We start from the raw sequence: 15599 nt of genomic DNA, 5'->3' as shown, positions 1-15599 counted from the left end.
ACATTTACCTCAATAACTCAAAAATTTACAAAAAGATGATGCAATACCTGCATTTACAATACAGATAAAATAAGGCCCGTATGTCAATTTGTGACATCTGGACGTTAATGACTTATCACAGAATGGATTATCCCGGCTTATTTTAATCTTCACTTATGAACAAGTGTTTGGTGAAATTCATGGACGTTGACGTATTGGAATATCCTAGAAACAAAATCGTAATATCAAAATACAGATACACTTATCTTATACGATTTAGATATACTGAAACGTGAAAACAAATAATTTTAATATCGGGATTGCATGGATCCAGGAAGGCAGGGTCATAGACAATTTAGAAACTTAACAAAAATATAATGTTCTCAAATAATAATAAATGTGAAGCTTATCGATGAAAAAAACCAACAATATTTTTATTGTTGTTTAAGTGAATGGTGAGTTTTTAGTCATCCGGTGCGGTGATCATTACTTAGTATAATGTGATCACAGGTAGAATGGTAAAGAAAATTTGTATATCTGTTACCTAGACGAATAACGATCAAAGATGATCGCGGTCACCACGGTTCTTTGATAGTCTACCATCAAATACCATGAACACAATTATACAGATAGTCAATGATAGAAGAAAGGATCAACGGAATTACAATGGTTGTCCGTGGTTGGCTATTGTCAACGGTGGTGACAATACAGCCAACAATGGTTGACCATTGCCAACCATGACCAACACGGTACTTAATCATCAAAACTCTGTATACCATGGCAAAGTCAATGACAAAGTGCTGTAAGAAGAATTGCATGGCATTATACTATATGTTATCTCAACTGTAGTAATGAACCATATTTAATTCAAGCATACTGCTTGTAACTGTTTAATTTATTCATTTATTGACAGAGTATAGCTCTACTAAAAGCATTAAATTTTATTCAATAAAGAAGTGAATATGCCTTTAAAACATGAAGAGTAATTCACATATTCTGGGAACTGTATACGTGTTCATTGAATTCTTTATATTAATTAATTATAAGTGTTGTTGTTATATTTTCAAAAGTCCGTTTATAAACTCTTTACATGTAATTTTATTTTTTACTATTCGGTAATCTCAGTATTAGTAGTTGCTGTTATATTTATTTAAGAAATAAAGTAAAGCAAATGAGTGTTTTTAAAATTAACACTATTTATATACGACGGGCGGTTTAACGCCGGACGTAATAATATCACAAGGGCACAACCCACGTGAAATTACTTGACTGTACAACTTGTTACCACCCGGGAGTATAACTAACTAGTTTAAAACACTCTTTTGCTATAAATCATTTCTATTCTAATTATGCTCTTACTTTAAGACAAAGGATAAAATATAGTAGTGCTCTTTCTTGGACGCAACAAAAACATTGACGTCACCGCACGTTAAAGTGACGTCATTCTAGCGTGAGAGTATTTTAACAGAGAAAATGTATTAGAATTAACTTTAAGGCATTAAAATCAGAACTCGTATATTGAAAAGCATTATATAAAATTTCAAGCTACTTAACTGTTTTAGTTCGTGTTAGGGGACAGTTTTCTCCGTGACGATTTATCAGAAGACAATGTCTATGAATCTCTTGTTTTACATTTACTTATTTATTCATATGTGCTTGACAACGACAACTTAAGAGTCTTCATCTAAAGTGTAAGCATTCCATATTTCTTGAAATCTTTTGAGAACATTGTAAAACCATACTTTATCTACTAAAAAGATAAATTAATTGTTTTGATATCGAAGTACTGGGGATTTACATAAATTTGCAAATATATGTCCAAAATGTGACCCAAAGCTATGTGTTTGCCGGACACAGAAATAGATCAAATGGCGACATTTGTAGCGATATAATTCAGATGCCCAGTACAGGCAGTGTGTCCCGCATAGACGGGCATATTGGTAGAACCTCTAATCTCCATCAGTAAGCTATATGACCTCTACACATGGAGAATGCTTCTCTCAAAACGATTTATGGGATATTGAAGATTCTGATATATCCGGGAATTGTTTACAGATTATATTTGTTTACAGGTTATAAGACAGGACACATCCTTGTAAACTTGCTGTTGCATTGATCAGTAAGTACCAAAAGCTGATCCGAGTGTCGCGTTACTAGGTAATAGGTAGCATATAGAAAATATTTAGATCAACCCTGACAAGGTCTTTAACCTCTGAGGCGGACACCATACCATGCGTCTCTTAACGCTACCTCTACAGCAAGGCTGAATAACAACACGAATTCCAGAATTTGGAACTTCTTTTAGATATCCTATGTGATAATTTATGTCGGATTTAGGGTTATTTACTTGTAGTACAGTTACCTTTAGTGTTTTTACAAGCTTTTCCTTTGATGTGACCTAGTTTTTGATTTTTGATTCCAAATAACCTTAACATTATCAAGACAACCATTTTGATTAATTCTCATGAGTTTCAAATTTAAATTGTGGTATCTACAGTATTGACAAGATTTTCACTTGATCAAGCCTTGTGACCAAGTTTTTTACCCCACATGACCAAGTTTCAAACTTGACCTAGAAATTATCAAGGCAAACATTCTGATCAAGTTTCATAATGACTGAGTCAAAATTATGACCTCTAAATTATTCACAAGCTTTTCCTTTGATTTAACTAGGTGACCTAGTTTTTGACCACAAAAGACCCAGATTCAAACTTTACCTAGAAATCATCAAGACAATTACTCTGACCAACTATCATAAATATTGGGTCACAATTGTGGTTTTTAAAAGTGTTCACAAGCTGTTCCTTTGATCTAACCTACCGACCTAGTTTTTTGCCCCTCATGATCCAGGTTCAAACTTGGCCTAGAGATCATTAAGACAAAAATTCTGACAAGGTTTTCCAAAGATTGAGTCAAAATTGCGGCCTATAAAGTGTTCACAAACTTTACCACTGATTCGACTAGGTTACCTAGTTTTTAATTTCACATGACCAAGATTCAAACTTGACCTAGTAGTCATCAAGACGATCATTCTGACCAAGTTTCATGAATATTGGGTCACAACTATGGCCTCTAAAGTTGTCTTAAACTTTTCGTTTGATCTGGTCTGCTGGCCTAGTTTTTAACCCCACATAGCCCAGTTTTGTACTTGACATAAAAATCATCAAGGCAAATATCCTAATTAGGTTTCATAAAGATTGGGTTACAAATGTGGCCTATAGAGTGTTCACAAGGCAAATGTTGACGCACGACGGACGTAGACGGACGCCGTAAAATGACCGGTCACAATAGCTCAACTTGAGCACTTTGTGGTCTGATGAGCTAAAACTGTCGTTGAAATAGGTACTGCAAAACTATTTCACTGGCTGGACACCAGTATTTCCACATAAGCAGTTCAAGCTTGTTGTTTCAGCTTTCTCTACATAAAAGTTTCTTCCTAAAGTTAAAGATTAGTATAATAGCACATTACTAGTCTACACTAAAACTATAATGCGTATCTGGTATTTTTAAAAACGGCTGCAACATTATGCAAATAAATTAGCTTCGGCTATTTGATTATATTGAATTTAAAGGCGTATGCTAGATAGAATTTTCACGATTTCACGAGGCAGAAATTGTATGACGCACCGATTACGACACCGTTTCCGCTAAAGTTTATTTTCAACGCTTGGTCAAAACTAGCCGAAATGATAGGATGTACGTTTTAGGATTGCATTATAGCTTTTAACTATCACTGTCCCGTTACGTCCATGCTTATTCTGAGTATTTCTGTAAGGAAATCTGCAATGAAAACGTACCAAAGATAAAATTTTTACGAGGCAGAAATCACACGGCTCACCGTTTCCGGTAAAGTTGCATGATTTAGGATATTCGAACAATCGCTGTGTTTATTTCTAATACTTGATCAAAACAAGTCCAAATAATAGGATGTAAGTTTTGGGACAGCGTAATAACGTTTGACTGTCTCAGTCCCGTTACGTCTGAGCTTATTGTGCGTATTTATGTAAGAATACCTTTGACGAAGTTTGTTGGGAATGTTTTCTGGTACATGTACATATGAATGTATTTGTAAAGATAACAGGTCTGATAATGAATTTATGTTGACATTAAAGCATACAATTGTCTCGCTGATATTTTTGAACGTATGTTTTGTGTTATTGTTTCTGTCATTTTAGTGTCAACGGCTGAAACCGGTGTCGAGGTAGATATCGCCTCGCACTTCTTCACAAATTTCAAAAGATTTTAGTCTCTTATTTAAAATTATGAGTTACATTTGACCCATTTGACATTTCTTTATGAATATTGATTTGTAATCGATTGGAATCTTACCAGTATTTATGACTATTTTGGATTTATAATGGTTTTTATTTCTCGGCATAAAGATCATAAACCAGTATCATAAAGGGGCAATAATTCAAAATGCAAATGTGAAAAATCTAATTCGGTGACCACCCTTTTTCTTTTTATATTTCAAAAGTAAACATTATATTCTGCTATTCTTGCAAGTTTAATCAAACTCCTTTATGTAGATTTGGAAATATTAACTGCTGAAGGAAATATACAATATTTCATAATTAAGATGCGTTTTTGACTTAGAAAAATACAACGACACACAAGTGTCATGCAACTATTTCTTGAATTTCATTAAAATTTCTTTTTGTTTTGAAGGGAAATAATTATGTTTTATGAGATTTGACTAGCAGTTATACTTCATGAATCATTTATTTGATTCCTGGACCTTATATGCTATGGCAGACACGCGCTAGATTTCGGGATACACTTATACAATGGTCATGCATTATAATATAATCTGTAATAAAATGAAAACGAGGTCAGTGACCCCCATATTTCTTTTTGTTTTTAAGTTACTTATAGAATGAACTAACAATGTATGCAATATTAACAAAATCTGTTATTGGGGAAAAATGGTGAAATTCTAGCATACGCCTTTAACACATGTTATTTTTCTCTGTACATTGTATATGTAAGTATATGTATAAAACGTGGTCCCATATTGTCTAAATGTTTTTGGACTTAAATTGAACCATTGTTAAATAGTTGGAAACGAAAGTATGTGATAAAAGAGGAGATTATATTTTGTAATTGTCAACTTCCCCCCGCCTTGATGGAGATGTCCCTCGTGCAACATCAAACAGTGTCTATATTTAACAAGTTAATTTTGCAAGAGCTTGTTCAAAGTTAGAGGATTTTAATGATAAAATTTTCATATCACCAAAAAAACAACAACAACATTATTTTGTATTACAAACGGGGTTACCGTTATCATAATGTTACGAAACGCTTTCAGTAAATTTTACTACGGATTGTCGGAACTGTAATAGAATAAAAACCAAAAACACTTTTAAAACCCAGACTTACACACCCTATACGATGGAGATGTAGTTTTAAAAAATCGAAAAAGTAAACATAGTCCTTATTTTAATCAGATGTTTGTAAAATGTGTTCAAAAGTACAGTGCATGTTTGGTAATTTACCCCTCTACAGTTAATCGCTACGCTTTCCTATTGGATGATAGGATGCCTAGTAAAGTGTAAGATTCCATGAAGCTTTTTTCCTAAATCCTACATAAAACGGACGGAAGGAGTGGATTTTTTTTCTTCAAGCTTTCTTGGTCGTGATCTTAAAAGTAAGGCTCTTCTGCTCTAACTTCACACAAGTTGTTGCATAGTTTGGTGTAATTATACCTTAATTTGTACCTAAATTGTATGTTTTCATTTATACAATTTTTTTTTCCAGTTTACATTGTGTCGTCTGACTTGTTGAAAATAAGGTAAGTGCAAGGTTGGCAAACACAACTCTGATTTCGTCTGCCCGGAAATGTGTTGTTGTTGTTTCTGTTGTCGTCAATGTTATTTAAATTTTTGTACTTCATTAGCCGAATCTCAAGGTATGAGAAAAATCTTATTTCACTCGCGACATACTATTTACACATCATTCCATGAAAGGAGTGAACAAACAATGCATGAAAAATGTTGTATCTCTTGTATCTAGTGTACATCAAATACGAATTTAATCTAGTTGGTAGCTATTATGTGGTGATGCTTATCTCACCTACTTAATGACATTTTACAGTAAATGGCAATGCCTTGTCCCACTTTACATTTACCTATTTCGATATCGTAAGCTAAGTAGACCCTGTATGCAAAAAGAGGCCTATTTATCATCCATTTTGAAAATATGTCTTGTTTCTATTTCTTCCTGGTGATTTGGTTACTTCTTTTGATAAACAAGAAAAAACACAAAGAAATCCCCCATCGTATATCTTACGACTGTACGGTTTAACGTAGATATCGTGCTTGCTGTCTTAACTAGGTTTTAATTTGATCATGGTCTGCACTGTTCGCTATTCAGTTAGTAAATTAATGAACACCCTATGTTTGTTCTATTGTGGACAGAGTTTGATAGAAAATGAACTTGAGATTGCAATTTTGCTGCAAAAAAATGAAAACGAATCACATTTTACAATTTTGGGTGAATTAGTTTGAAATTGCATATTTACTGCCTAATGTTGCAAACTTATACCTGTAAGAGTTGTCACTGGGTATATTTAACAATATAAAAATTATTGTTTTATTTGTTTGTACATGTACGCACAAGATGATAACATAAGACAAAATTTGCCCCAAGTAGGAAAAGTGATCCACTTTTCAGATTATATTAAAGTTAAGTTGCAGTGATACGTGATACTGAAAATGCCATAAAACTATGAAAATTGATAAAAAATCTTGGTATTTTGCAATTGAATAACTGGTAGTATCTGAATAAAATTGACACAAATATAGAAAAGTAGATTTTCCTCTAGATATAAATTAATATTGAATTAATTAAATAAATCAATTGACTTCACCTGCCTTTCCAACAGTATTCAATTACAAGAAATACAAATTAGTTTCCCCTATCGGCTCAGCAGTGTACATACAAATGTAACGTTACTATGGTAATGAGGCGATGCCAATATAAAGGGATCCGGATGTTACGTGATGTCATTATGGATCCATTACTTTAAAGTATCACATATGTCATTATAATAATTAAAAACGGATAGATATTTACCGTTTCAGCACGAATTCTTCCTACTCTAGTTTCTGTTACGCTCTTAAGTCATAAGAATGTCATAAAGAAAGAACTGGTTATTACGTATCTTACTTTAAACAGTAACAACGCTGATTTAGACAACACCTTGAAACTCAGGCCAAATCATCGGCATTTAAACCGGTTATATAACCAGTTTTTGGCCTACTATGGATGCGAAATGTAATTTATAATGTCATTTTATACGGTTTCGTCGCAATAAGACGTCTATATTTGATATAATTACTTGAATTAAGCAATCGATTTATCATGATTGCGTGTATATATATCATAAACAAGTCATTGACGTTCCTTATGAGTTTCCTTACGGAAGTATTATTACTTTAGAACTTATATTTGCACTCCGGCTTTTTCAGGTGAAGGTTTAATGGTGGTATACCTACATTGTACTTCATTTAAAAGATGTATCGTTTAATGAGTGTATATCATCATGTTTTAGAACATTATAGAATAATTCTCTAAAAAATCACAATACATTTTACATTGTGGAGCCTGTGCATAGATAATGAATAAGTGCATAAATATATGTACAAGTTATATTCATCTGTTATGTTTGATATCAAAAATGTCAATTGTAATCAATTTTCTATTATGCCATTTCTATGGCTGAAAATACCAAGTTCGCAATTAGGCTCTTGCCTCTTGGAAAGATAAAGCAGAAGAAACCACCTCAATATCAGTTTTAATTAATGAATATTATTTTGCTGTTTATCAACAATTATTAATTATATTTTGTCGTGCAGTAACAAATATATAAAAAAAAGAAATAATTAAAAATCAGCAAGCAAAAAAGATGTATAATTTGTAATATAGAAAATACAATTAGGATAAATAAGTCAATAAGATTTTGTTGCTAAAATTTTGGATAATGAAAATTCTTTATGCTTTCATGACAATTGAAATGTTATTGTTGTCTCAACTTTGACACATTTATGCACTTTAATTTTTGACAGTCGAGAATGTGCTAAAAGGTTTCTAAATATATTTATGACGAAGTCATTGTGATGGTCTTGATAATTTAAATGTTAAGATTCCCTGAAAGGTAAGGTGTTGATTGTTGTCAAAACTTGTTGATATTCTAAATACTTGTAATTTTATTACCGTGTACGTTTTCTTGAATTTGATTGGTTTATACTGTTAATTACAGTCACAATAAGGGCCATTTTAATTGTTCAGTTATTATATGTTGACAGCGAATATATTTTTAAGACAACATGTTTAGGGAGAATAGGTTTGGATTTCCAAGTGATAACATTGTGGTTCTCCACTAGAAAATAATTTGATACTCTTTTATTATATATAATAAATGTATGTACTTTAGTTCTTAACGTCAGATTAACCTTTGGCGACATGTTAATATATTCTGTAAACTGTGTGGTTTTCCACTGAAGAATAAAAAGAAGAAAATCTGGAACTGTGTTTTATTATTTGGACATAATAAGTAGGGACATAGTACCTACATCATCCATAATAATTTTCGGCGTTACAATTTTCCTAAATTATAAAATTCTATTTATATAAAAAGGAGTTGCATTGAACTATAACACATGCAGATTTTGGAACACCCTCAGACCTTCTCGCGCTTCTAAAATAAAGTAAATTAACATAAATTTATCATCATATATCAATTAAATATCAAGCTACTCGTAATGTCCATATCTGGCGTGTCAATTGAGTATTCTTTATCTAAACGATTTGATTTGACATCATCCTAGGTGTACTACCTTAAAATTGAGGGTAATAGTGAGTTAAGTCATATAAAGATAACATATCAAAGACATAAATCTGTAAAAATTAGATGTAGAAAATGTTTTTCGAGTCTAGTTTGTCCCTTTTAAGTTTTTTTTGTCCCCTTTTATTTTTCTAAGGTGTTTCATCATCACTTGTGGATGTGGATACAGAGTTGAGAAAATCTGTTCCAAAGTAAATCATTTGCCTGAGAGCTAAAAGATGCAATATTTCTTTCTTGTAGTCCGCCTCAACCTCACGTTCATAGTTTTTGACAGGAAAAATACAATGCTCCTACAAAAGAAAGATTGATACATGTTGTTGTGCGAATATAAATAGCATACTATCATACATAATACATCAACATAAAAATGAAACTAAGGCGTATGTACAACATGTGATATGCTCTCTTTGTAACTCCTTAATATTTCTTGCCATAGCTTGGTCTCTAAGTTTTTATTTTTTGTTTGTTTAAGAGTCACATCGACACATCTGGTGATATTTCCAGCTTTATATTGTAGCGAGCGGATGACCGGAAGACACCAGTGGCCCCTCCTATTATTGTTTCAGGCTCGAACGGACACTTTATGTGGGACTTAAGCCAGGTTGATGACATCCTATACGAAGAATTCTCCAGCACTCGTGAGGTTTCGACCATATATCGGTGAGACACATTTTTCGTTCAAATACGACGTTGTAAAAACAAATTCATCAAACAAGCATTGAAAGGGATTTCATGTTAACATACATGTCATTTAAGTATGAAACAATAACTACATTTACCGGAACCTTGTATAATTCCCTCGCCACATGTACAGCATCTTTAACTTTTTCACTTTCGTATGTATTCTCTATATCTTCATCAACAAATTCACAGAGCACATCGATCTTAGTTAATAACACTATTCGTGGGATGTCTGTGAATGTAATGGAATAATGCTATAAGTATCTAATATAATACATGACTGAATAAAGTAATACAACAGAAGACAGTTAACGTTGACGCATTTACTTCTCGAAGGAAGAATAAAAGTGAGTAAATATATTATTTTACTTTAGGGATAGCTTTTAATTATTTTTTACAGGAAAGGACACTTAATGGGAATGACACAAACATACATAAACAAACACACTATATCGAACGGCATGAAAAGTATCATCTTCGTACGGCCGGATAGCTTAGGGTTACGATGAAAACTGTTTATTGCATTTATGTCATGAATATAGCACAGATATTAACGCTTAGCTCAGTAGGTAAAGCGTCGGTCTACGGATCGCTGGGTCGCGAGTTCGATCCTCGAGCGGGGCGTATGTTTTCTGTGACTATTTGATAAACGACATTGTGTCTGAAATCATTAGTCCTCCACCTCTGATTCATGTGGGGAAGTTGGCATTACTTGCAGAGAACAGGTTTGTACTGGTACAGAATCCAGGAACACTGGTTAGGTTAACTGCCCGCCGTTACATGACTAACATACTGTTGGAAAACGGGGTTAAACCCAAAACAAACAAACAAACAGTTACTCACAACTAAGACATAAATTTGACGCAACTATATTAACAAGAAATAATCCTGACGATATCGTATCTGACACGTCTGTCGATTCAACAAAGTAGAATGTTAAAGTAAATCGATAACGCTGTGTCAAAAGAACACTGGATGCTAACTTTAGTAAGGAAATGAGCGAATCTTCAATTTTAAATTACAGTTAATGGTTTATGGTTTGCTTTATTTCAATCTATTGTTCAGTCCGGCAGTCAATTATTAGTTCCATGCATATAGCATCAGCACTCAAGTTTACAAGGGAATTAATTCAAGAAAGGACCGAATAAAATTGACGATGTCTTCATAAAGTTGTTAAAAATTATGTATAACCTCTGAATTCTATGGTCTTATTTTAAAATCAAGTATAAACAAGTCGAATGATTTCCTGCGGTCAGAAGTTACACAGACCAGAAATTGTTGATAGTAACTTATGGGTGAATAACTTACATGTTTTGTTTTTATTATACCATTACGCCTTAATGTAAGAAATATTACTCCATTCTACATGATTTACAATTAGATATATGAACTATTTCTTAATTCAGAAAGTTATTGTTTTGAGCAAATATAACTATATTTTCCTTTCATGTATAACATAACTTTTAGCTCAACTGGTCACATTCCTTGACTATTGAAATACTTTACTAGAGCTTTCACAAATGTGATTCATGCCTTCACCTGGACCTGCTTGACAACACAGGACCATAATCCAGGAAATTGAAGAGCAATTAACATAAAAACCCTTACGCACAACAAGGTATTAATATTGATCATTGCTGAAGTTTGAATAAATTATATGAAATAATGAATGAGGAATTCAGGTCACAAACAATTCTCTATATATCATATAGAGTGGTAGCTATATTGCAAAAACGGCGTTCCATAAATGCGATAAGCCAATCGCATATCGGTAAAAAGTCACGTGAAATCACCCAGTCCCCATGTGCTATACTACTTGTTGCATTCCAATATACCTGCGGCCTTCAGGCCTTCAGGCCGCAGGTAATAAATAGTTTTCTTACCGAGAGCCTTTAACTCTATTTGTAGTTCTTTTATTTTTCTTCTTCTTGCATCCGAAATATTGTCATTCCCGGCGACAGTAGCTTCTATTACAAAAAACACACACTGAATTCTCTCTTTATCTTTTGGTTCTGACCTGAAATATTTGCTTCCTTCATCAATTGGTGTGGCAGGATTGAACTTAAAATGTAACAAAAAATGAGCATATTTTGACCTCAGGTAACAACCATGATATCAGGTCACTACACTATGAAAATGATCATGGTTTAAAATCAAATAAATGACTTTAAACAAAAAAAATGACTCCATATAAATGAATCAAAACTACATGCATGATCAACGATTGCATTTTTTAAATATCATTAATGCTGACATATAAATATTACAAAAAAAAACAAATTTTGGGGGGGGTTTACGTCACACCGACACAATTATAGGTCATATGGCGACATTCAAGCTTTGATGGTTGAGGAAGACCCCAGTTGCCCCTTCGTGCATTATTTCATCACGAGCAGGCACCTGGATAGAACCACCGACCTTCCGCAAGCCAGCTAGATGGCTTCCTCACATGCAAGACTCAAACCCTCATCGCTGAGGCGCATAAAATTGGAAGTTAGCGACCTTAGGAACTCAGCCACCAAGGCAATCCCCAAAGAAAACCAAAAAAAACAAGGCAGTCTGAAGGACAGCTAAATCCCCCGCCACTGCTATGGATAGTGAAAGGGTAAACCTTTGATTTTAGCTGTGACCTTGACCTTGAACTGACATGGCTGACTCATGAATTCTGCACAACGTCTTGTTGAGGTGATCATTTGACCCAAGTTTCATGAAAATCCTTCAAGGGGTTTAGGAGATAGAGAGCTGAAACCTTTGACCTTCAGTTGTGACCTTGACTTTGAGTTGACATGGCTGACTCATGAGTTCTTGATGAGGTGATCATTTGACCCAAGTTTGATGAAAATCCTTCAAGTGGTTTAGGAGATACAGAGTGGAAACAAAATGGAAGGCTCAAACCTTCGACCCTTAGTTGTGACCTTGACCTTGAGCTGGCATGGTTGACTCATAATTTCTGCACATCGTTTTGATGAGGTAATCATTTTACCCAAGTTTTATAAAATTCCTTCAAGGGGTTTAGCGGACACAAAATGGAAGGCTCAAACCTTTGACCTTCAGTTGTGACCTTGACCTTGAGCCGACATGGCTGACTCATAAGTTCTGCACATCGCCATGTTGAGGTGATCATTTGACCCAAGTTTGATGAAAATCCTTCAAGGAGTTTAGGAGATATAGAGCGGACACAAAATGGAAGGCTCAAACCTTTGACCCTAAGTTGTGAACTTGACCTTGAGCCGGCATGACTGACTCATGGGTTCTGCACATCGTCTTGATGAGGTGATCATTTGACCCAAGTTTGATAAAATTCCTTCAAGGGGTTTAGGAGATATAGAGCGGACACAAAATTGAAGGCTCAAACCTTTGACCTTGAGTTGTGACCTTGACCTTGAGCCGACAAGGCTGACCCATGGGTTCTGCACATCGTCTCGATGAGGTGATCATTTGACCCAAGTTTTATAAAATTCCTTCAAGGGGTTTAGGAGATATAGAGCGGACACAAAATGGCAGGCTCAAACCTTTGACCTTGAGTTGTGACCTTGACCTTGAACCGACAAGGCTGACTCATGGGTTCTGCACATCGTCTTGATGAGGTGATCATTTGACCCAAGTTTCATGAAAATCCTTCAAGGGGTTTAGGAGATATGGACCGGACACGATTTTGTTACGGACGGAAGGACAGACGGAAGGACGGACGGAAAGACGGACGGAAGGACGGACGGATGGAAGGACGGAAGGACGGACGCAGACCATTCCTATAATCCCTCCGCCACGGCGGGGGATTAAAAAAAAACAGACAAAAGAGAAAAAGAAATAAGAAAACCACATCTTCATTCGCAACTTGAGTTACGAGTAACGATATAAAGGTTTCATATATATAATTATGTATTTGTGATATTAAGAATTGTTATTTATGTTTCTTATCTCCCCTGTTATATTAGTTAATAATCCATCCTTTTTTGTTGTGTTCTGTAAATCCATTTAAAACGTGGTTATGTTCCGAAAAAAAGTATTGTATAGATAAAACACAAAGCTGATATTATATAATAAGTACTTTGGCCCATTTGTCGTTTATTTCAAGACTGAAGTTTTGCACTTACCTTATAATTCGGTGGAATGTGACCCTTGACAACGTATAAAACATCCTTAAGATTGAGTCCTCCCTGATCATTGTCCTCCACGCCCATTGTATCTAATATTCTGAAGTTCTTTTAAATTAATTTGTGTTGTGGCCTATATTCTTTCAGCTATTTCCACATAAAACACTCTCATTTATACTGATACATGTAAAGTAAGGTTATTGTCATCATTTTGATGTATCTTCCTGTCCCTTTACTCTAACAATATTCCTGTCAAAAACCAAAATTAGCTCAGGTTTCTGTGAAACAGTGTTTAATGCTTATTCCTTTTTTTTTTTATTTTGTTATATATAAAATCTTTATACATATGGATGATATTTTTGTCTAATTGGAAAGTTGACTTGTAAACTGACTGCAACATATTACAGGACAGGTAGTTATACATGAATCAGGAACTATCTAAACAGAAACGTCGTGCTTTTATTTCAGCGGAATTGCAAGCATGATTGTTAGTCAATATTAGTTTTAAAAGTTGCCATACCGCTAAAGTCAAACTGCCATCAGCTCCTCCTGCAAGGGTTATCTGTGATATTCTTTCTCTATCAATAGATGATACTGTGTTAAGAAATGATGATTTTCCAGCTCCTACCGACCCCAGAAGCAAAATGCGAATGTTTGAAATGTTGTTAACACAATGTTTCTGCATGTCATTTAAAAGCTTTCCAGCAAATGTGAACGTAATCATCATATATGCTATGGTGAGTTTAGATAATTTTTTTTTATTTTCTTTTTGTTTTAGATATAAAGAAACAGATTTTCAAATATTCTGTCGCAATGCCTTTATATTAGTTAGGCCTTTCACAGTCAATTTCTAACTTTACTGTAGTGTGCCTTTACAATTTCTAAAACATCTGATTGCATCACAAATAAACAGAAGATGATTTGTAAATGCAAAATTCGGGTAACCCGTATTTCATGTTCCAGTTGCCACTATATAGTAATACCGCTATATGCTCGCTAGTGACAATATTCTAACTTACATTTTAAACTATAACAAACAGCTGACTGATCATCTCATCAAAGTTTTTCACCCTGTTAATAATTCCACACCAACAGAAAATAAAGTCCGCAATAATTAAACTTCCACTATGAACGTTACAAATAATTTAACAAGTGCACTCTAATTTACTATAAAGCATGTAATTAACGCATGCATAAAGAAATCCATAACATTTGTAGAGCTACTCTTAGATAGTTTTGTATTCTGTCGTAGTGATATAGAGTAATTTTATAGGTAATATTACTTTTATGAACTTTCGTGATGGAATAAACAAAAAACGTTACGAAGATTCATGCAAAATCATGTTTAAGACAATCATTAGAAAAAAAGTTACTGGTTTCGTCCATCTTTCGTTTTGTTCTAGTTTCCTCCACTGGGTTTTCATCAGGCCAGATTTGTCTAGTGTTAAAATTAGAAAATAAGAAACATTGTTAATTATGTATCCACTTTGTTTTTGTGATTTTTAGTTATGATTATAACTTTAAACTACGTTTAGGTAACTGATCAAATTTAATTGCCAGAACGAAAATTACATTTCATTTCATTCCAATTACATACAGAGAAGAACTTCATTTGTGATTTTTAGGTAAGCTAAATAAACTAAATATAATGATTTTCAGATTGCGTAGCCTCACAAAGTTTCACATCAAGTGCATTTGCCGAGATATTATTGTCAGAGGCATCCAATGCAAAAGTTTTTTATATATTTGTTCATCCACAAAAGGAAGTTTAGATAGCCACATTATTTGAAAAAATATCCCTCTGACTAAAATCTATATAGTTACCTTAAATATGTCAGAATCACGCGTAATAATATAAAACGTCCTAATGCTAATGTATTACATTAGTCAGCATCCTATAGAAAAATCCATTTTTAAACAAGGAATTCTTCGGAGTAATCCCCTAGTAATGTTTATATGGAGGAAGACATCATCAATATATTTACAGATTACATTCTCAA

General features: G+C 33.8%; 1 protein-coding gene across 1 annotated transcript; it reads right to left on the bottom strand.

Annotated features, from left to right (window-relative positions):
• Window positions 1-8762: 8762 nt before the first annotated feature.
• LOC128550973 (interferon-induced protein 44-like) lies at window positions 8763-13686 on the bottom strand. The gene is made up of 4 exons (XM_053531178.1): window positions 13600-13686; window positions 11389-11566; window positions 9604-9737; window positions 8763-9114 (listed from the first exon to the last, which is right to left on the bottom strand). The coding sequence occupies exons 1-4, from the start codon at window positions 13684-13686 to the stop codon at window positions 8956-8958; spliced, it is 558 nt and encodes a 185-aa protein (XP_053387153.1). The 3' UTR covers window positions 8763-8955.
• Between the last annotated feature and the right edge of the window lie 1913 nt (window positions 13687-15599).

The sequence above is a fragment of the Mercenaria mercenaria genome, chromosome 19, assembly GCF_021730395.1.
Source record: "Mercenaria mercenaria strain notata chromosome 19, MADL_Memer_1, whole genome shotgun sequence".
In the NCBI taxonomy this organism is placed as follows: domain Eukaryota; kingdom Metazoa; phylum Mollusca; class Bivalvia; order Venerida; family Veneridae; genus Mercenaria; species Mercenaria mercenaria.
Note: the sequence above shows the minus strand (reverse complement) of the source record. Positions and strands in the feature narration are given on the sequence as shown.